This window comes from Aphis gossypii, chromosome 2 (genome assembly GCF_020184175.1).
Source record: "Aphis gossypii isolate Hap1 chromosome 2, ASM2018417v2, whole genome shotgun sequence".
Taxonomy (NCBI): Eukaryota; Metazoa; Arthropoda; class Insecta; order Hemiptera; family Aphididae; genus Aphis; species Aphis gossypii.
This window is the reverse complement of record NC_065531.1, coordinates 6547363-6571877: the sequence shown is the minus strand read 5'-3', so window position 1 is coordinate 6571877 and position 24515 is coordinate 6547363. Positions and strand designations below refer to the sequence as shown.

The window sequence follows — 24515 nt, the reverse complement described above, 5'->3', positions numbered from 1 at the left end:
AACTAGGCGGCGACGACCCCCCATAATCTTTTGGTAACATTGCACCATAATAGGAACGTCAACCGTCCAGGCATAATAGGTAATAGGATCACAAGAGCCGATTTTGGCACGAATAAAAAGGACATGGATATAATCCATGATTGTTTGGGACCCCTCGAAATCGTTTGCTAGTAATTACCTGTTTTCCAAAAGGGTTTTTACCCTATATTTTACATTATTATTATATTATTATTTTTTTGAACACAAGTCTTGAGACAAAGCGACTGCAAAGGAAACGGAACTAAGAAGTTGTTTATGTTACAAAAAAGGGCGTTTTATCTGTAAAAAACAAAATAAAAACTACCAATACAATCGAAAGAAAATTTGATTAACGGTTTTAAAATAATATTTTATTAGAGTTTATTTTTAATAATAATTAATACTATACATTGTTCCATTTTTTTTACCGAGGAAGATAAATAGAATTTAAACATCAATGATAACAATTTTATATACGTAACATATTATTATATAATTTATTGATATTTAGTCTTAGAGTCAAATACATTTAATATTTACTTATTAAATTTGTAAGCATTCAATAATTGTATTATTTAAAATTTACAGAACGTTTGTTGACCATTGGGATTTTAAGTAAGCGAAGTAATTGGATTTAAGATTTTTGAGATATTGATTTATTGAGTATAATTGTTAATTAAGTTATACATTGCTCAACAAATCATTGACCTAAAAATCTAAAATCCAATTTGGTTATAAGTATCTATTTAACTAATGTTTAAAATGTTTAAACTAATGTATAATAATTGACATTTATAGGTCATTCTGTTAAATGATATTTAAATATATTATATATTGATAAAGAAATCCTATTATTTTAATTTTTATTTAAAATCAGTTGGGTAATATAATTAATATAGGACAGTATGGTTTTAATATATTAGTTCTAATAATTATATAGAACTTTGCAATAAGTCATAAATACAGTACAGTATTTAAACATTATACTTGGTTTATAGTATATTAGTATAACCATAAGTTTTTAAAATATTGTAAATAATTTTTAAATATATTTTAGTTCTAATCAAGAACTTTTTTATTTAGTTATAACATTTATTATTATTAATAGTATTTTTATCATAATTCCTCATGTTCATACTCAAAATTATTAGGATTTTAATAAATTGTATATTTTATCAACATTCCAAATTTAATTTATATCATCACGATATAAGTAATTAAAATTTTAAATTATAGAAAAATAAATGTATTGCTTTTAATTTTTTAAAAATTTGAGTATGGTACAGTTCTTAGATATAAATACGTTTGAATTAAATAAAAAGCCTTATAGATTAAAATAATGCATACAGTATAAATTATATACTTTAATGTATTGATTGACCAAACAAGTTATATTTTCTTACATCTAGAAAAAATAATTAACTATATGCATTTGATTAATAAATTAATTATAGATGCAGCATGGTACGTTCAAATAATTTTTGTTCATTATAATATCCTTGTTAGAGTACAATGATAAATGTATACTATAATACCTCTAAGGCTATATTAAATAATGAAATAACTAAGACATCTGGTATTATTGTACGAGTATATACAATTGACAATTAATTGATTTATAGTTTATCTAATAACTCTTAATAAGTATTATAAAAAAGCTAAAAAAAAAAATAGTTGGAGGTAAAAAAAATTTAAAAACATGCTTAGAATTAAGTATAGTATATTATTTTACCATAAAATTACTTAAACAAAAACTTTATATTATTTTGATATTTAGTAAAAGTGTCCGTTTTGATTATAAACTTTAAATTGTTTTATAAAATAATTTTAATTCTTATGAACAGAATCTTATAATTTTGAAAATATTGTATGCAGGATAACAAATTAAATACTACATTTATTTAATAACACGACTTAAAATTTGTTTTATTGCTTTTAAATTTATAATAATAAAAATATATTATATAATAATAATAATAATTTCACTTCACCAAATTAAACAATTCATCTAGTACCTATTCATAATTAATTAAATCTTGTCTGTCTGTATTTTATTAATTAGGTATCTATATATTACGACTAGCTATAGTGATTTCAAGCTTTTTTTGATTTACGTCACCTTTAGCAATTAGAATAAAACATTATGTCTACCTAACATCAAAATAATAAACAATCTTAGCTACATATTTTAAAAAAATTCTTTTATTAAAAAAAAAAAACACAGTACATAGAGAAAAAAATGTTCAAAACGCGTTGACACTTTAAACAGTTTAAACTTTAAATTAGTAAATAAAATAAAATAAGAGCAAAAATAATAATGATCTATATAAATTTAATGGTAAATTTGACGCTGGTTTTTACAAAGTGGTAGTGGTGGTATATATATTATAATAAATAATAATATGATTTGAAAATTATATTTTTCCTTTTTAGTTGATATTTTGTGTCATCCCTAAGTTGGGTCTATGTCACTCTTGGGTGATATGTCACCTCGGTTGTGAACCACTATTACTAGTCACTAGCAAATGGAAAAATGGGATAAGTAATAGTTTTGTTAGTTTTTGGAAATTCGAAATAGTGATTTAATTACAAAATACTTAAATACTTAATAAAGGCTTTTTTAAGCTTACCTCTTTATTGCGTATAATTTTTCGAAAATATCTATAAAATAACTGAAAGAAATTGAATACATTTGTTTTTGAACTTTTCATATGTGTTAAAATTAAAATATGTGATAAGCAACAATAGTAGGGTCTGACCACACAACTTTTAAAATTGTCACTTGTACCCCTTAAACACTTATAACATCTACTTTTTGGTATTTCTGTAATTAAATGTCACTTGTCCCGAAAAATAAACATTAAATATAACAATGTTAAATGGTCAGAGAAACACAATTGCTTGTGTAAGCTCAACACACTGATTATTTCATGGTATATTTGTTGTTTAACTATTTTCCTTTGCCAATCAATAATATAAAATCAACGATTTATTTGTAAATAAGGTTGGCATAAAATAACTAAGAAAATGTAATTTTTATTTTATAAAAATATAGTAAATGTTATACTTGTATCTATACTATAAAGCTTTTTTGGAATTTCATTACGTTATGTATACAATCAATTAGGGGAAAAGTTTATGTAAAAATAATTAAACTTTTGATGATTTCTGATGATTTTAATATAGATATAAATGAAAAACCAGATTTAAAAATCGTTATAATTTTAAAAAAGAGAGCAATTATTTAATGTATTTAATGATATGTTTCCATTTAATCATTCGGTGTTTCAAGTAGCATAAAACATTTAAAAAAAAAAATTAGCCTGTGACTTTTTATTATAGATATTTTAATGACACGGAACTCAATTATTATTATGGCTAATATGGCTTGTAGAATATTATTATTGTTTAAAATAAATCAATTATAGTTTATATTGCATGTTTATTAATAAATAAAATTCAATATTGGTTGACATAGTTAGCACTATATGAAACCGATTTGAAACTGATGCAGAACAATGACTCTTTAGTACGAAATCAATTGCTTTTTTTTCATAAATATGGTCAGTAATGACTGCCTGAAATTTAATTTTTCCAAAAGTATTAATGTAAAGGAATCATGACATAGAGACAAATACATTTCAAGTTTCCCCTATTCCGGGTATGTTAAAACATATTAATCAAATTATTATTACAAATTATAGTTTCCATATTTTTAATTTAAATTTTTTTACTGAAGTAATAATGACTGGTTAATTTTTTTTTTCTATTATATTTTAGAGCAGATTCAGATCTATTTCAACATATTAAACTAAAACGGAAACTGCAGTGTCTATGAAATAAAGTCAGAAGTTGAACAACTAATTAAATAAACTTATTAACTAGTACTAGGAAATAAGATAAATAAAAAGTAAAAAAGAACGTTGACTCACTCAGTTAAAATTTATTTGTCTACATGTTTTATTTGATTTAACCAATATTCAATAAACGTGTTTTCTCTATTTCTTATTATTAATAAATTTATTATTAAGCTATTTCAACTTTAAAGTAACAAATTTATTAAAACATGATAAATGTTTATGTCGAGACGTATAGTAAACAAAAATAAAATTATAATAACGTTGCTATATGAAATCAGTAAAACATTTAATGACTTTTATGGTTTCCGTTTGTTTTAATATTTGTAAAGGACAAGTCGCAGGCAAATTCACATGGGTCATTCAATATTGTTTTCAGAATAGTATATATACTATAGTATAGTATTCTTCCCGTATCGTGATTATTTATTAAACCACAATTGTTTTTACTTCCCTTATACTGGCTTTTAGCCTTTAGAGTATTTCTACTGAAGAAACTTTTATCTGTTTATTTTTTATACTTTATTGATATAGTGTTATAATCACATTTTGTTTTGTCATAACGAAAAACAACAATTTTTGATTTGTATAGACAAATTTAAATAAAAAATACGTTTTATCATTATTTAAATTTCGAAAAAACTTTAATTTATAAAATATAAGTTCTTGTTTTTAATGAAATTGGAATACTGCCAGTTTTAAATAATACATTCAATAAACATTTCAAATAGTGAAAAAAATAAATATTTTCTGTGTTAATTATGACATAAAAATTTAATTTTTAAACATTGAAAATAAACTATTTTTTTTTTTTAATAATATGAAATATATTTTTGACCCATTGTTTACATAAACAAAAAAATATAATTTGAAGCAATTATAAATCAGTGTTAACGTTATAAAAACCTACATAACATAGTCATATAAAATCATCGTATTATCATCACATTTTGAGAACTTATAATATATTACTTAATATATATTTTTATATGAAAAGTTCCCATTTGCATGTTTGAAAGTTTCAATAAGTAATCAAATCAGTTAAGAGTTACAGTTTTATACTTTTACTCGAGTTACTTGTATTAAATATTATTAATTATGTTTATTCATAAAAATTATCTGTTATATCAGATTTTATCACCAACTAGGACTTATATATTTAATTTTAAAAAACAATAAGAAAAAAGGACAAATTATTTTGCATATAATATAATAAGTAACACATTTTTTCTTTAAAATATACAATATACAGTTTATTTATTAAAAGTATAATAATTCTCATAAAGTCTACTTTTTTCGAGTATTTTTTTCTATAGATAATGTTAGAACTTGACTTATCCCTAAATAGTAAATTATGATAATAATAATAATAATAATAAATAGATTTAATTTAATTTGATTTTTTTATATATATTTATATATATATATAAAATAATATGTTTATTAATTATGTACAAAGATTGCAATAATGTTCAGAATAAGAGAAGAAAATTCTAGAAATATTTTTTGGTTTCTGTAAAAATATCGTATGTAAAAAAAAAATACTCGGGGTAGCTGTATATGGGTGCCAAAGTTTATATAGAGACACACACATACACATGTAGGTACATGTATTTTTTTTTTTTGTTACAAACATTTTGCAGGAGTAAGTTTAATAGGTATACGAGCTGGTTGTTTATTTATGGGGAGGTTTTTGCATATATATGCCCGCTTGCATAACACACATACACATGGGGTCGTGCTATATACGCAAGCCACCGCATTCCTATAACGCTGTTTCGTCGACAGTTATTACTGCGCACAACAAAACAAATTACTATTTTCTAATTTCACAGACGGCCTTTTTGCCTCATCCCGAACCATAGTCATATACTGCGTAGTACCTACACTGACGTGTCCACTTCGGTCATTGGATTTAACACCGTTTTTGCACATTTAAATTCTGCATAAGCGAAATAACGTTGTTGATGCTATTGGACATTCAATCGATCATGGAATTAATAGTCACAAAAATTGTGCATTAATTTTTGTTTTCATGTTATATACATATTTGGAGTATATTTTAATAAAATAGAAACTAGAAATGATAATATTGTTTTTGAACCGTTATTTACATTACGATACTAGTAATACGTTTTTTGAAGATTTGAATTGTAAATAATAGATATTAATAATAGTAGTATGTAAAATATATCTGAAGAATAAAACCCAGAAAAATTGTTTCGCCATAATTATGCAGTTGTAGGTTTCGATTAAATCATGTTATTATATAGGTCACTATAATATATGTGTTAAATTTTAATTCAATGACCACACAAAAAACGATTTTAAATAAAAATGGGCCGTCAGTTTATATTTCTAAAGATATTTGATTACATATTATTTACATTTAATTAGTAATTTATTTCTTATTAGTAAGACTATTGATTGTAAATAGTACTATACATATTTATAATTACTTTCTCTAACAATTATAATGCGCTTTTTTTTATTTTTCTTGCATTATAAATAACTTAAAACTCATAATTTTTATACATAGAAATGTATGTATATATACAAAATATATTTTGCATTAATTACAAAAATAATTTTAACAAATTTATATTCTTGATATTTAAAATAATTAATGTACAGTTATATTATAGAAAATACATGTTTAAAATTTAAAACAATTCATTAATTGCAATATAATAATACATAAACATCGTGCTTAATTTTCATAATTTTTCATATATGAAACCATTTATAATTTGATGTTCGGGAATAATAACTTTACGGGATGCTTATAGCATATAAGTTACAAAACAGTATATTTAAAAAAAATAACAATATACATTATATCTTAAACTAAAGCAATAATTAACATCAATTCTTTATATTAATTACAAAATAATTTTCTAATATTATAAAGTAAAAAAATAATTGTATACTACAGTAAAATAATACGTGTATATTTATCCTAACTAGTAGATATTTATGTATAAAAAAATTAGTAGGTAGTTACGAATACATGGCACCAGAAAAAAAAGTAAAAAACTTGCACCGTTGTTTTCAGCATAAAATTACAAAAAAATATTTTTTGCTTTATACCGACGACGTTGAATGTTTCAATGTTACAGTTTAAAAAATTTAAACAGTTATTTATGATTTTTCAATGGAAAAAAATATCTGCACTTTGCGCGAGTGCGTTTACGGTAAAATCGAAGTTTTGGACGGTTGTGTGTCGTATGTCGAGTCTTGGTTTTTTTTGTTACTGCACTGGTGGTAGACGACAGCGTCGTGCACGGTCGGGAAGAATCGCACCGATTTCACGTCGTTATTACAACGGATGTACTCCAACGAGCTGTCCGGCACGGCGGCCAGATACACGTCATACCCGTCGGACACGAGCGATTCGATCGATTCGGACAGCATTTTCACGCCGGCCGCGTCGGCGTACTGGAGGGCCGCCATGTCGAGGACCACGCACCGAGCAGGACGTTGGACTCCGATCGGGTTCTTACCGTCGATCACGGTCACGGTCAAAGTGGTCGCGGACGCGGCATCATCGTAGTCTCTCGTCACCTCGATCAGCTTCCTCTTGAACATGTACCTGTTGATGACGTTCAAACTACCTGCGTACCGGACGATTTTGACGTCGGGTATTTCGACGGCGACGGCGTACAGGTCCAGCCGCACGTACAGGTCGGTGTCCGGCAACCTGCCAAGCACGTGCACTTCGTTCAGGATACCCTTGATGAACACGATGAGCAGCGATACGACCACGCCGATCAGCAGCCCCGAGTCGATGTCTAACATTATGACGGTTACGTACGTGACCATCCACACTGTGCCGTCGGTCTTGGACTTGCGCCATATTTCCGGGAAGTTCAGCACCTGCATCAAGAGCCCCTTGAGAGCCACCACGATGATGCTGGATAGCACGCATCTGGGAAGCGGTTCGAAAACAACGCCGATCCAGAGAAGTACGACCACTATGATGGCCGCAGACACGATGCTGGCCATCTGGGTCTTGCCACCGACCGTCTGCTGCGAGGCGCTGCGCGACGGCGACGCGCCGCTGGGCAAGCATGAGAAGAACGAACCGACCACGTTACCCAGGCCTTGGGCCAGAAGTTCTTGGTTAGTGTCTAACGGGTACTTGAGTTTCTCCGACACGAGCAGCGCCAGCGACATGGTGATGGAATACGCGACCAGTGCGATCACGCAAGCATCCACGAACACGGCCGAGAACAATTTAACGGGTGGCACTTCGAACGGCGGCAGACCCGATTTGATTTCACCCATCTGTAAATTTTATCGAATGATTTAAAATTAATCGCGTTTAAGCGTCACGCGAGACGACGTTTTTAATAGGAGTAAGTTGGCCGTCGCCAGTTTAACTTAAAAAGTCAAATGACACTGTTTTCAACGTTTTTTGGTCGAAATAACGTCATAATAGATATGTACCTATTTTCTCTAATGGTTTTACATCGGTGTTCATGAGTATTAACAGTAAAAATATTATTACTTGAGATCTTGTTTAATTCAGACATATTTAAGGTAATTGCTACGTTTTTTTCTATTAATGTTTAAAATAGCTAGTCGAATTGTCTATTTATATTTGATGAAATTGGAATTCTAAAAAATTCAGAAAAATCTTTTTCGATTATAAAAGCCAACCACAATTTTTTAAATAGAGGTCGTTGGTAGTCATTGAATAGTTTTGGAAAAAACAGAAAAATGGACATAGAAATATCGCCCGTTTCGTCAACGATTGTTATATAGCCATCATTCAAATGGTATCAGCTAAGCGATGCTTACCTGAACCATATTATAATCCTGAGCGATCGTGGTAACTTGGAACAGCGCAGTGGCAATGACCGTGACGATCAGTTCGATCGGCAGTGGCATGCACAACCTGCTATTGATCCTCTCCTTCAGGTACTTGCCGTACACTAACAGGATGGTGACAGTGATGACGGACACCGTTGTGGTCGCCCAGTTGATGGTGTGGAAACGGTCGAAGAAGTCGAAGAACGTGTTCGGTACCTGCATCATGCCGTGCCGCCGAGCCACGTCCACGCCCAGCAACTCCTTCAGCTGTGAAGTGAGTACGATGACAGCTACGGACGCGGTGAAGCCGCTGACTAGCGTCTCCGACAGCACGGTGCACAGCAACCCGAGTCGGAAGACGTACATGAGCAACTGCACGAGCCCTGCCACCAAAGTGACAGCAGTCGCCACTTGAATGGCCGTGTAACCGCCGAGTGTGGGGTCGTTCTCTGCGCCTTCGGTCGCGTACGTGGTCACCACTTTGCCGGTCATCAAGCACAGGACGGAAAGTACGCCCAGCGATATGTGACGGGACGTGCCGAGCAAAGCGTACACCAGCACGGGGAACACTGCCATGTACAGCCCGACGGTGGGTTCGACGTTGCCGAGGATCGAGTAGGCCATGCCCTGCGGTATGTTCAACACGGCCACCGCGATGCCGGCCATCGTATCCTCTGCAAAGTCCTGCGACCACCGGTAGTTAAGGAACAGCCAGTCAATGGACGGTATGGTCTTCCGCACATAGTCAGTACATTTCCATTTTTTCTTGGGCGGTTTCTTAATGACCGACCGCCGGTCTGCCACGGCCGGGACGTTGTTGTTGGCCGACAGCGTATCCACCTGGTACACATGCCGCTGTGTGTTGATTTCCGGTTGACAATCCATCATCTCGGTTTTTGCATCTGAAAGTAAAATAAAAAAAAAACGATTATCACAAACTATCGTCTATCACATACTTTTGAGTAGCTTAAAATTATGTTTAAATTCATTTTTCCACATTTTTTAAAAACCAATTCGATTTTATTACACCGATTTGATAGCAGTATTACTTTGTTCATGGATTTTTACCTGTGACTCCGTTGATGATCATTTTTTTCTTTTTAATAAATTAAAATTATATTTAAAAATCAAAATGTTTTCTTCTAATTAAAAATAAAAAAAACGCATTTATATGATACGTGTTTGTTATTAATGGTTAATACGTTGTCTGAACTTAAACATGTTTTCGAATAGGTGAATGGTTGTATACTATATGACATTAGTTAATTTTTAAGTTTGAATACACCAATAAGGCATGTGAAGTGTTGATAACATTATATTAATCACGTGTCACACTTTACATAATTCAGTTATTTCTTATCAAGGTATTAAAATATAATACTATCGTGTTGTAATACCGAATTTTAATTCAATTTAATTGAAACTCGCAGTTATTTAAGTATAATAAATAATAAGTTGAACTTCAAAGATTTCCGTTCTCGATATCTAAGATAAAAAAGTGCTCTTAATGAATCTTAACTTTGAAGTCTATTAGCTTACCTATTGGTAATTTTAAAACGATTTATTAATATACATAAAAAGAACAAACAAAATAAATAAATTAATTTTTTTATTATATATTTATGTAAGAGTTTGTTGACTTTCGGTTGGCCATTAATTATAAATAACAATTTAATATATATATATTAATCATTGACAGTGACTTAGAATATATTTTTATGCTTTGCTTATTGCTCTAAATAACTATTATTTATTTCAAATATATGAAAAAACTCAACATAGTTATTTCGAAACTTCATATTAAGCATGTTAATTTAAAACTAATCTTGTAAAAAAATGATATGTAACAACTGCAACCACAAGATATTTTCATCTGAACTATTGTTTTTATAATTGTTATTATATTAAAGCAACATACTATGAATTATTATATTATAATAACATGTGGCTTAAATTAAAAGTAACATTTTTGCGAGTACTACCTTTTGATAAATAATATTCAATAAGTTCATGACTATATATTATAATAGTATGACTAGAATAGTACGTATAATATGAAAATTAGGTAACTAACTGTGGATAAATACAAATTTTGAATAATAAACCATAATAATTTCTTATATTATATTTAAATTAATGAATTATCAAAACTTACTCATTGTTGAACTGCGACAAAATATTATTAATTAGCGTGTTTAATAATATACAACAAACGTAGGTACTTGACCACAAAGATTTTATTGAAAATATCCAAAGAGTATCTTTTGATGAATACTGTTAAATGAGAACTTGATGTTCCATCATTTTATTTTATATGTAGAAGTGAAATATTTTATCTAAAATTGTTAAGTAGATTAAATTAAAATTCTACCTATGAATTGCATTATTAGGTATAGAATATAGATATATTATTAATTATGTACTTCAGCTGTAATAAAAGAATACGGCTTTGACGTAAAAATAAACATCACCTATTTTAATTTTTTTTTTCGAGTGGTCTGAATTAATTTTAGATAATCATAAAATAAGTACCTATTGGCTATTTACCTACATCTTGATTTTATGATTATGATCTATTAAATATAATTAAATAAAATAATTAAACATAACGTAATCATAACCTATTCAGTTTGTATTAGTTAAGTTATCAACGATGTTGAATAAAATCGTATAAATGTGTTTGTAATTAATATATTCGATAGTTTATCAGACATCATTGTATACACTGTTAATTGATTATTATATCAACCGTGACAGGTTTCAACAAGTTTTTTAGACGAGTATGTCAATATATTATAATGGTTATTATAAATATAAATAATAAAATAAATATTATATAAACAAACAAGTAGGTACCTACTTAACTATTACGGAGAAATAAAGAAATAATAACTCTTATATAATATTTTTAATAAAAAAAAAAAACTGACCAATTAGCACTATTAAATTGTAATAAACAATTGTCAAATTGTAAGTATTTTTATAATTACTTACAAAAAACTAAATAACAATTGAATAATATTGTTATGTGTAATGGTTAAAAAATTCATAGTTTTAAATCATATGAATTATAAACTATAATATTAAATAATAGTAATTATATGTCATGAAAAATATTATAGACTATTGTAATGTGTGTGACTTTTGGTCCAATATAAACAGTGATCATGCTAATTATTCAATTTCGGAAATATCGCTATCTACAAGCGAAAACTATAGTAACATTTAAATATAAGTTGTATTGGTACAGCTAACTGTTAAATTGATGAATACCTAACTACGATTATTATTTATGAGTATCTACATCCTATTATAGTCGTGTGACGAACTTTCTAATTACTGATAAGTGATATCAATATAATTTGAATTGGGTTATTATATTAATATTGACGTTACAATACCTTTCATAATGTATACAATCAATAATAGTATTACAAGTTACAATTACACAATAAATTGATTTAGTTCTATTGCAACTATTTTTATCCATCAGAAAGCTATTTAGTGTTTAATAAATCATACATAAGTTTTATTGCATTTTTAAATTCATTAACTTATCTATAAATTATAATTTAAGATTGTAAAAGTAGAATATATTGTGTTACATAACATTATTTTATAGATGTTAAGATGTTGATATCATCATATTACCCTACTCAGCGTAATCCGTATGTATCATGTAAATAATATATAATAAAAATTACTAATTACAGTAATATAATATTATTTTAAATTTATAGCAAATACAAATAATGAGGTAGAATTATACTAATATTATAGCCGAACACTGTATCGTTATATTAGGTATAATATAATAATAAATGTGCAAATTGATTAAAATATATGATATGATATTTATTTTAATATGTTAGCTGATAAAATTAGTAATTTACTTTTAGTTCATAGGGACTATTTTGTTATAAATGTGATTGTATCTAAAGGAATATTACACTGTGCTGCCAGACAATATTATTGTTATTACATATAAATTAGAAAAAATATACGATAAATATGATAGTTATTATGATAAAAATTTATCATTAATTAAATATCTGTCAAGATGAGTATACATAAATAAAGCAATTACTAGTTGTGTTTGAACGTAATACATAAACAATTACTTGACAAGTTACAAGTTGACTAATGTTTACAATTCTATATCAAAGAAATTAGTGAACGGACCATTTAAACAATAAAATACAATGATATGGCTAGCTGTAAACTCTATGATACGGATTATCTATGGTTAATATAATTAATACTAAATTCCCATAACAATAACTTACATATTATGATACGTGTTTGTAGATGATTTATTTTATTACTGTTTGTTTGTTGATACGAAAAAACATACACTAAATGCCTAAAATAACAAATATTATAATATATATGTGTATAATGTATATACTATATTATATACATATATACACACAATATGCATACAAAATACTTTATGATGGATGATTTTAACGTATAGCCATAGTACCTATATTATGTTTGTTGTTTGGCTTTTTGATAAAATTATTATTATTATTTATTTAAAAGTTAGGCTCGAAGTTTAAAAACACAAGAAAATAACATTTAAAAATCCTCTAGGTATAATAGGTTATAATATGTGACTAATGCGTTCAAGATAATTCAACATTTCGTTGACAATATTTCTGTGAACTTAACACGGGTTACGTGGGTCGACGATAAGTTTTAACGTGACGAAGGGGGGAAAAAATAAGAAAAACGGAACATTAAAAGTCGTCGTCGCTGTATGCGGTCGTTTTGTCACTGAACATTTTGTCGTCCGTGTTAATCCGTTATTACACGGAGGTGTGCATTGTGTATGCATATAAATTACAACAGCTTCGTATCAGCATCTTTGTACTACGTTACGGTCGTACTGTATAATATTATTCACAGTGATATATTTCGAATTCTCTGCCGGTCGACGATGGACGTTTTTCTTTCACTCCAGTCTATTTAATCTAATACAATATTTTACTATCATAATAATATCGTGTATATTTTTTTATCATACAATAATAATATCATGACGTGCACACGCACCGCACACCATAGCATTATACACTCCGCACAGTCGTCGACGTTTATTACTTCGGACACACGTGTGCTCGTGGCAAGACGAAACGAAAAAAAAAACCGTTTTCCGTCGAAAGCAGCCTACATAAGTATGCGCGTGTAGATCGCAACGCCACGTGACTTGACGTCTTGCCGCCCGAGATGAGGTCCGGATGAGCCCCCTTCCCTGGGCGGCTTCCACTAACCGCCTGTTCGTCAGCCCCGCGAGAACTCTAAAAATAATGTAATTTAATTAATGCGGTGTTTACGCAGTCAGTGTCGTCCGGACTTGTTGAATGATCTATTCGGTTTTTAATGCGTGGACGTGTACTATATAAACGCATAATACATAGTACTACGTACTCGTACGACTCGTATATAATAATAATAATAATATTATATAATATTGTTTATATTATTATATGTCTTTTGTCAGCTCATAATTCATTCTTTCCCGGTGGTGTTTTGACTGGGCCGTCACGTCGTCCGTCGTGTTCCGCGCAGACATACCAAAACACATAATAATAATATACACAATGCGCACGCCATCCTTCACCCTGCTCTCCTGCACGGGATCCGACGCCCTATCGTCGCGTTTAACCAAATACGCATTATAATAATATACACAAACTCGCGCCGGAGAAGAACCAAACAGTCCTACTCGAGGGTGTAGTGCGAGACTTTACGAGACTCGTATTATAAATATTTACCTCGACGCGGCCGCCGCCGTTAACGCGCTCGGAGACTTTCGTCGTCGCCCACACACGTCGAGCCGGTCCCTCGTGTAAACAGTTTGAAACCAATATAATAATGATAATAATATATCGAAACGGTCGGCGTGTCGCGTAAACACACATAGGTAGGTATATGTGCACGGACAGCGCCGACAAACGTGTAGGTATAATATTATTATTTATTATTGCAGTACGGAGAGGCGTTTGCGGGCGGTCAAACCGCGTGATTGCGCGGAGTAGGTGTATGGCCGGAGTCACGACTGAACTGAATTGCAATAGGTACCTACCTAATTGGTATACGATCTCAGAAGAAAAATAACAGACGCGACACTCGAAAACGGACTTTTTTCCGACCAACGATCCGGCGTGTTATGCGATCGTCGTAATTCAATACTATACAGTAGGTAGACTTCAGTTCAAGCGGATCGTGCCGAAGTCGTTATTACATTTCATATAATGGTCAGCCGCGAGTAAAATACAAAAATTACAGAAAATATTACGCGGCGTGTATAAAATATCAGATACCATGGTTGAGGGTAATAATATTAATAACAATATGGGAAAATAATGCCTAGGAATATTTAATTTTTCGGAATCCGACTGCCACTGCGAGCAAGTATTTTTCTCATTTATAACTGTCTAATAATAGTAGGTATACAACTCATAGAATGATTGGTTAGTGGTTACATTTTCCATCACCTTACATACTTAGAAATTACACCGAATTGGTGTTAAGTTTATCAGTGTTTCGTTGTAGTAACACACATGACACAGTTAGTATTAATGATCTTATCACGTAACTAGAATGTTGAAGCTTAAATTTTTCAACAGGATATATAACTCTGATATTTTTAATATTTATGGATTAATCACAAAAACAAACCTAGAACCTAACCTCTGAAATATGATATGTAACTTTATGAATATCTAAAAACTAGATATAATATAGAAATGCACTGATACCCCGTCTTTATTTAAATTATTTTATTATTGTTTATGTTAACGGTGATCAATCTTATTATTTATTTTTTTTTTAACTGTAGAAATGAAATTACTTTATTTATCAGAACAGTCAAAACTAGTATTTCATGGGTTTCAGATAACATCATTTTTTCCTCGTGATTTTAATAAACTATATCGTAACTCGTTGAATTATTACTTGATAATATTTATAAATATTTATAATATACTTAATTTATTTACGAGTAGTTTAAAAAAAAAAAATAATAATAATAATAAAATACAAAATAAGATGTTGCGTGCTGCGTTAGTTATGATCAGCGGTTTCATTCATTTTTTATTTTATTATTTGTAATTATTTTTTACGGTATTTGGTAAATTTATTACATATTAGAATTGATAACGTAATTAAATTTTTTATACATAGAATCTATTTTATTTTATTTCTATATAAATGAAATAAAATATTATTATATAAAAATACTTTCTGTATTTTGAATGTTAAGCAAATAATTATTATAAGTTTTAATGAAGTAGTTTGTTTTGTAAATTACCTACTATATATAATATTAATCATGATACTTATTAAATAATATGATACTTACTAAATGTGTACATTAAAATTGTACTATGTTACGTCATAATGATTAGAGTTACGAATTTAATTTGTCTTAGTAATATAATATGTAATTTTTTTTAATTTTATAAAAGAAGTTAGTTACAAATAAGTTATGTTAACTTATAAAAAAAACTTAAAATTATTTACATATTATATAAATTGCAATATATTTCTACAAATAATTGCTAATTAGCTAAACACTTGAATATAGATTATTCAAACTCATAGTGATAAAAATACTATAGCTGATATTTTTTATAGTACACTTAAAAATAGTTTAGCAAAATACTTGAAAGATATTGTAAAATGTACCGCAATCACATTCAGCTCTATGAAAATATCACTAATCATGAAAAATGTTTTTTTTTTTTTAAATTTAAAATTACAAATATTACTGAAACATAATAGCTTGTAAACATGCACAAACGTTATCACGAATTTGTTTTTACATAGTAGGTGTTTTTTGATTAGATAATAATTAAATAATAGTCAGATGTAATAATATTTACAATATTTTTTACAGTAAGTATATTAGATTAATTGATATAACTATTGTACTAATAAGACAGCTGATAGCACCACTATAACAAATTATGGATAATCTTATCACCTGATATTTGGTGTTCAATAATAAAAACGTTTATAAAGTTATGAAAGCATTAGGTAATATAAACTGTATTAACTTTTCTTGTTTCTTGCGTATACATTATACAACACATCTGGTGGCCGAAATTTCAAGCTTCGATGTTTTTTTTATTTTTTTTCAGTAAGATAATTATGAGTGACTTTTAGATTTTGAAAGACACGTGCAACAGATATGAGAAATAATTGATAGATATTATCACACAACGTTTCACGACAGCATTCAGAATAAATATATTAATATAATGCATCGGTACGTTTCCAGTGACCTATTCATCATCTCTGCTCTCTAATTTAACATGTGTTCATTTCGAGAAGTTGATGATTACTCGTATGCGTGAAAGATGAAGGGTTCTAAATTTAGAAAAAAGGTTGTTAACACAAAATTTGCGTGATTGAAATCATACGAATATTTTGAATCAGACTCACAAGTCACCCTAATGACGATTTAAGTCTAAAATCAGAAACGATAAACGACGATTATTAAAATTTAGGCGTCTACGGTATTATAGTTATACAAATTATAATATTTGAATAAAAGTTACGTCTCACAGATGACACAATGATTTAAATATGACTAAGACGGATCTGCAGTCGTCTCAACGGTTTCCGGTGCAATAATAATAAAATAATAATTATATGATATAAATTAAATGGTGAGATAAATATTTGTTGAATTTCGGCCAATACAATATTATTATGTTTTATAAGTACGTGGCGTGTGTGACGAGAATGGTGTGTACGTTTTGATTTAATAAGGACGAAGAGCAAATTTCGTAAAATGGGATGAAACGAACCGATGACGAGTCCTCGTGGCGCGTATCAAAACTACGCGAGCAATAAAACTACCCCTTCCAATAACGACGTCTGCACATCGTGTTCTCGTGTGACACATACAAACACATAGCATGATCAGTTGTGTGTGTGTATGTTCGAGAGTGTCAGAGAAAGACCGGTAGGGTTAGGATTGGTGGCAGGGAAGCTTTCAACGAAATGAAACCATCAACGAAAGGACACACTGATATATGTATATTGTATGTATATATATATATATACACAACAACATCAGACCTCTCTGAGGAAAATAACGAATATTTGCCGCAGTCTCGCGGAAAGAAAGTAATCACACCGCCGCTGCCGCCGCCAAATAAGAAAGCGTCTCGACGGGGTGTGGAAAATGCAATGGGGTCGAGGGGTTGATTTATGTACGAACCGTATGTGTGGACTACGAGGAACCCGATGATAATAATATAGCTAACGAAATCTTGTCGAATGTCCTGTGGATTTTCTAACGACTAGGGTTTTCACCGCATACAGTCATTGTTATTTTAGTTTAGATTTTTTTTTATTATTCGTCTGGAACATATTCGAGACATATTCACTATTTTACATTCAAATCGTCCGTTTTTATTTTTGTGTACATTGAGAAATCATTCTGTTTACGGTTATGCACAATATGGTTTATGTAGGGAAATTATTTACGAGTATTTTAGATGTTTAGAATTTTTCAACTGCGTTTGTAACGCGATGATTATATTATTATCATTATTTTTTTTCACTACCATGACTTAAATGAATCAGTTAAATATTAGTATTAAACAATATTCGATAAAAATGTATTAATAGGTCGAGCTTAACGTAAAACAATATTGTGTCAATCGCTATGATTAACTATGACTCAACTCGTTGTTGTGATGATACAATAATATTATGAAACGAAACTCACAAGGTGATGGTCTTTATCGAAGCTTTTATTACTTCTATATTCATACCGATATTATCTCGCACTAAAAACTTAAAAATATGCAGCTTCAGCTATTATCTGGAATTATTTAAAATCCTACTAAGAAATTTTTGGGTTATCTAAAGTGGATGCACACTACAATAGAAACGATAAATAGGAACGCTATGTATAACTACATATTATATTATGTGTATATTATTAATATCATGATTCGTCATTGTGTATAATATTTATGAATGTTTACTTGTATAGTAAAGTATTTTAACTATGTAATTCACTTACCTTCGTAATTACATTATGGTACACAAATTTCCAAATCATATTTGTTTTAAATGTATAGACTGTCATGGATCCGTGACTCAAAAGGGAATCACAGACGTAAGTACATTATTGGTTATTTTATTATTTTCATCGGATTGATAATTTTGATAATGAAAATAAAGATTGACAAGTATTATATAACGACTTGTAGTAGTAAGAGTTAGGAATTTTTAACAGTTCAGATGCATTACGATAATTGAATAAATATATGTATTGAATACAATACAGTTGTCAGTTACAATTTTAGTGGATAGACGATAAAATCATTAAAATCCCTTTAAACGAATCACTACCGTAAAGATTTAACGTATACGCACTACTTGCCAAGTACATTCAATTTTAGATACAATTTAAATTTCTGTGATTGAATTATAAAATTACTTTATTGTTATAATATTTCTCATGGAAATTTTCAAATTCATTGTGTTTTATACATTTCTATAAAACGTAAAGTACAATTAACTTTTAAATATAATATTATATACTTGTAATCTATTATATTTGGTTATACTTATTTAACCAAATCATTGTCGGAAGTGATTCACGTACACATATAATATATCCGTCGAAAAGTTCATAAATGTATAAAATATATTATTAACTCATAACTGATAAATTATTATTTATTTTGTAATTTGTATTAATTTATTAACCATTTGACAGAGTTGTTTCGATCGTGAGCCATGATAATTTATTAGTCAAGTTTAATATAAACGTTCAGTTACCCTTAAATCCATCTCGTGATTTATGTGGGATTAAGCTAAATAAAGAAATGTTTGTAAATAAACGTTTCATATTATAAAATAACGCCGCAAGCTTCTCCTCCACTATTCGTAATAATTGATAATAGTATTTTCTAAGATATATTTGGTTTTATATTATCTCCGAGTATGATCATTAAAACGAAGACACTCAAATCGGTAGACGGACATTTTCTCATCGATCGTTTTTATTCATAAGAGACATTTCCTCATCGATACAAATCATTCATATATATATATATATATACTATTTTTATATTATTTTCATATATTTGGATTGTTTATTATGTGAAATGGACTAATATATAAATACGGTAACTTAGTATTTACTATATTATAGTAACCATCGAAATATCTACTTATAATGCGATTGGGGTTGACTGTTGGCATAAATATTATATATAATTGAATAATAATAGACTCTCATTGGGTATTACAAAATACAAAATGTAATTTACTCTGAGATCAAAAACGTTCTTGTTGAGTACCAATCGAGTCACTGTGTAATATTGTTTATATTATGATATTATTTAATTTTTATTTTATTGAATAATATAAAAATATTGAAACGTCGTATAATGGTGGTATTATTATAAGTAAGTATAATAATATTTAGTTTTGCATAGTCAAAATATCAAAAAAATGTAATTATGTACTTTATTACTTGTTGAAAAGACTTGTGGAAAATTCAGTTAAAGATATCTAAATCAATAATAATACTTATACAATATAGATATATCTGATTTTTAAGTTTAACAGTTACCTTACACTTTGTTTTCACTTTGCAGGCAGTTTTATATTATATTACTAATGTTATATTTATGATGTACTTAGTACCAGATGAAAAAATTCTACATTCGCTTCAATTTTTAGTCAATTGCATATAATAATATTATATCTGTCGCTGTGGCGGTCTTTATATAAAATAATTATTGGAGACGATCGCTAGTATAGTTTTGTAGTACTCCCTTTATATTGTACCATTTACCGTGTACCTATATATCATGTCTGTTCTAGTGTTCTTAGTAAAACTTTATAATCTTCGTGACGAAAAACAACCGTCGGAGGAAACGCCACTCGTTTTAAATAATAATATCTCGTACGACAACGATCGATATTTATTATGGTGTTGGCGTTGTCTATCAAACCAAAGGAAGAACGATGATTTACCCCTGTTCTTGGCGCCCATTCAAACGGCCCAACATAACACGCCGCCGCGTGTCTAGATGCAGCGAATTCTACTTGAACCACAGCCAGATAACTATGTAATTAAAACTAGTTTATTGTATTAGCATAAATCTTCAAAGCGTGTGTCGTTGACGTGTGTTTTGCCTGTACTCTGCATTGTAGTGCGTATATAGTTAGCCAGAAATGTCGTTTTGTCGGCCAAAGACACTAAAAATCGACCGTCAAGTCTGTTGACCGTAATGAATTTTATCCGTTTTCTGTACACACGTACTGCAGCCGCGTACGAGCATAATATTATTTAGCACCACGTCTATATCTATATTCCCCGGTGGTTATAATACAAAATGAAAACACACCGCTTTGAGATACCAAAAGAATATTAATTATTGAACGAAATTCAACGCACATTAAATATAAATGCTAATTATAACTCTACGCAAGCAGGTCGTATCATCAAAATAGTTTGATAACTTTTACTTTATTTTATAAAATAACTAAAAATATAAGTACAAAACTATTGACTTGAAATATTAGATTTTCGTATCATAAATATTATATATATGTATATATATACACGATTGGTCGTGTGTAATATAATTATATATGTACCGTGTTATAATGGGCTGTGACATGCAAAGTTGTCGTTCTCTTACAAAATCGGTTTTATCTATAAACCGTCGAAAACAATAGTGGTCGCGACTCGCGGCGCGTGTCCAATACGTTTAGAGTTTCAATCGTTTCTCGTTCAGTATTTATAATGATCGACAATCTTATCCCATTTCAAATCGTAGTTAATGACGACGATTGATGTCGAATGAGTACTAAACAGTGAACGTCTGATCACACCAATTCGCCGACCAAGTGCGCGCGCGGCATAATGACTACACCATACTATTTATCGTATTAGGTCCCGTTTGCGCTTTGATACGTACTACACACGCCGTATAATATTGTTCGGGCCTCCGGAGTCCGATTGTTCCGGAACAAATTGCACGGGAATAATAATTTTCGTCGATAAGCCATCGACTTTACCGCCGTGCGCGTTGTTAAAACACGTGCCAATAACGGCCGGACAAGAAGAATATTTATTGCCGTGCGTCGTCGCGCCAATTGTTTTTCTCGTTGACACTCGCGACCGTGCAAAATATCTGTTATTTGTGCGACAAGCGCACGGCAGGTGACACGCTACGGCGGGCCAGGCGTCGTCACGTGCAAACTTAGTGTTGGTCGGCTGCGTATAAACGACAGCGTTTCAAAAAATAAATCTATGTCTACGGTAGTCGTTTTGCTTCGTTTTCCTGTTTTGGTATAGTTACCGCTGTTTATGCGACTATGTTTTTGTGGCGTTGATCTACCACCACCGCGTAGTCACTGTGTTTGCATATAATAAATAGGGAAGTCGCCGAGCGTTCTATCCTCTTTTTTATTTTCAATAATGTAGTTATACTAAAATTTATTTTGAACTTTTTTTAATTAAATTAAAGAATAATATATTATTTTCAAATTCTTGAAATTTTTTTGTGCTCCTTAATATTTCATGTATTTCAAATATGAATATCCCATTTTCCACTGGAATTATATAAAATATAAACGAATAATGATAATGTACTTGAAATATATTATTATGGGATATGGTGAAATGAAAATGTTATAATTAATTCATCGAAGTATGTTATTTTAATAGTGGTCCAAGGATAATAAATACTAGATAAAATATAAAGTTTATGTTACATCATAAAACTTTTTTTGAGGACTATTATTCTTAGTACCTATAAATGTTTTTTAGTTAAATAAAATTGTTTTAAAAAATAAATAATTTACCTAAAAAAAAATTGTATAGCTACCTAGTATACCTTAGTAGTATAAAAAAATCGTAAGAACTTGAAAACATTATCTTTAAGTACATTTAAAAATTCTTAAAATCAATTTTCGAATAACGGTATTATTGAAGTAAAAGGGGGTGAGCAAACTTGATAAATCATTTTGTATATTATAAGTAACATTATATAGTATTTCCAGTAGTCTAGTATTAAACGCAATGAACTTGTGACCCTTGAACAAAAAGAAAATTTGCTATCGTTTTTGTGGTACAATGAGGTACCTTGTAACTTATAAAAGTTCACTGTACCCGTGGAATAACTGGGATTATTGTATACCCAACCTCTATCGACTTAAGTCTTAATTACAAACATTTGTAAAACCGTTTGATGGTTAAACAAATACTTAGATTTAAAGGCTTATTTATATGATTTCTAATTTTTTAATATCGGTGAACTAAAGTCAGTTAAAATTCAATATTCATATAGCGTCGTATAGAATTTATGTCATCCAAATGGAGAACAATAATTTCTAAAGTACAAAAAGTACAAACTTTAGTAAAGGTATTGAAATTGAAATAAAAAATTTTAATTTTAGTTATCGACACCATTTAAAAACAAATTTGTTAGTTTTTATACTAACGTCCAATAGTACTTTTCAGAGGACAACTATCAAGATAAATATCTAATTATTAATATTATCATAATATCGGGAGTTAACTATTCTTATTTCAAAGCTTATAACTTGTAAATTTCCACGGGTAAAATTCAGTAAAAACAACAATACGCACCTGTATCTTATATTTTCAAAACTAAAAAGTCACATTATGCGTTATTATAACGCATTCGTATTCAGCAGTTTGCACTCTTCATACGAATGTTGAAAATTGCATTTTTGCGCATAATATTGATCAAAACTTAGGCACCTATTCAATGGAAATTCATATAAGTCTAGCCTATATGAATGGATTAGAGTATTTATCATATTGTTAATTGAATTGTTTTTGGAATAAATTATACATGTTACAAACATTAAAATATTGCTACATTACATATAATATCATTGTACATTGTGTCATTACAGGAATGAGCATGGTTTAAAATTCACACGGTGCATTGATAAATTATTTCGTACAGCATTAAGCATACATATATTATAATATGCCATCTTGCAAAAATAACTCCAACTTTTTATTTGTTTATCATGTATGTATATTGTATACATATACATTATACATAAATACATAAGTATGTTTTATATACATAATTCTGACCTATACGTTACCCACCAAATTTTGAAGAATGTGGAACAGTTATGCTTAAAACAAAATTTGTATTTTGGTATCAATGTACACCAATTATACTTTTTATATTTTACGATCAGAAAAACAATTACACATACCCTTTAGTTTGAACTTCAGGTATGAATAATTTCCATCAACATTGATGTATCATATATTAAACATAAAAATATATATTAATTCAAAAAATCAAAAAGTCGAAAACTTATTATATTCAGTTTAGTTATTAATTATGTAGCTAATATTGACTTTCGTGAACTTGACACATTGTCGTTGTACAATCTGTTGCGGATAATATGGGATAACCGATCAAATTACATTATTAGATATTACTTCTATATAATATACTATATACATTTATTTTCATTATATTTATAATATATGTTTATTATTGTGTATTTATGTTTTATGTTTTTGTACAGTGTTTAATAAATATTATTTTTAGAAAATAATTTTAAATCTTTAAAAAAAAAACAGTTTTTTAAAAAATATATATTTTCATTGTGATTATTTTTTATTATTTTTTTATTTTTTAAATGGCAACATTCATTTCTTTTTTTTTTTCAAAGAAAAAAAGTTTCAGTTAGCTCTATCTATAAACATTTTGGACGAGTAGTTTAATGTTTAGATTAAATGAGTGACTTGTTGCAGGGTTCCCCGAAAAATAA

At 29.1% G+C, this 24515-nt stretch overlaps 1 protein-coding gene across 3 annotated transcripts in view; it reads right to left on the bottom strand.

The window, feature by feature from the left end:
* Positions 1–6658: 6658 nt before the first annotated feature.
* The window catches only part of LOC114118975 (pendrin-like), a 63376-nt gene continuing 45519 nt past the window's right edge, over positions 6659–24515 (bottom strand). The window contains exons 1-3 of one of the 3 annotated variants that reach the window (XM_027980422.2): positions 10846–11010; positions 8679–9592; positions 6659–8162 (exon numbers count right to left, since the gene is read on the bottom strand). In XM_027980422.2, the coding sequence (XP_027836223.2) occupies positions 7065–8162; positions 8679–9592; positions 10846–10849 (2016 nt within the window). In that variant the 5' untranslated portion in view covers positions 10850–11010 and the 3' untranslated portion in view covers positions 6659–7064. Of the gene's footprint in view, positions 8163–8678; positions 9593–9758; positions 9935–10845; positions 11011–24515 lie in introns of those variants that run through there. The other 2 variants (XM_027980419.2, XM_027980420.2) reach the window with 2 other exon arrangements.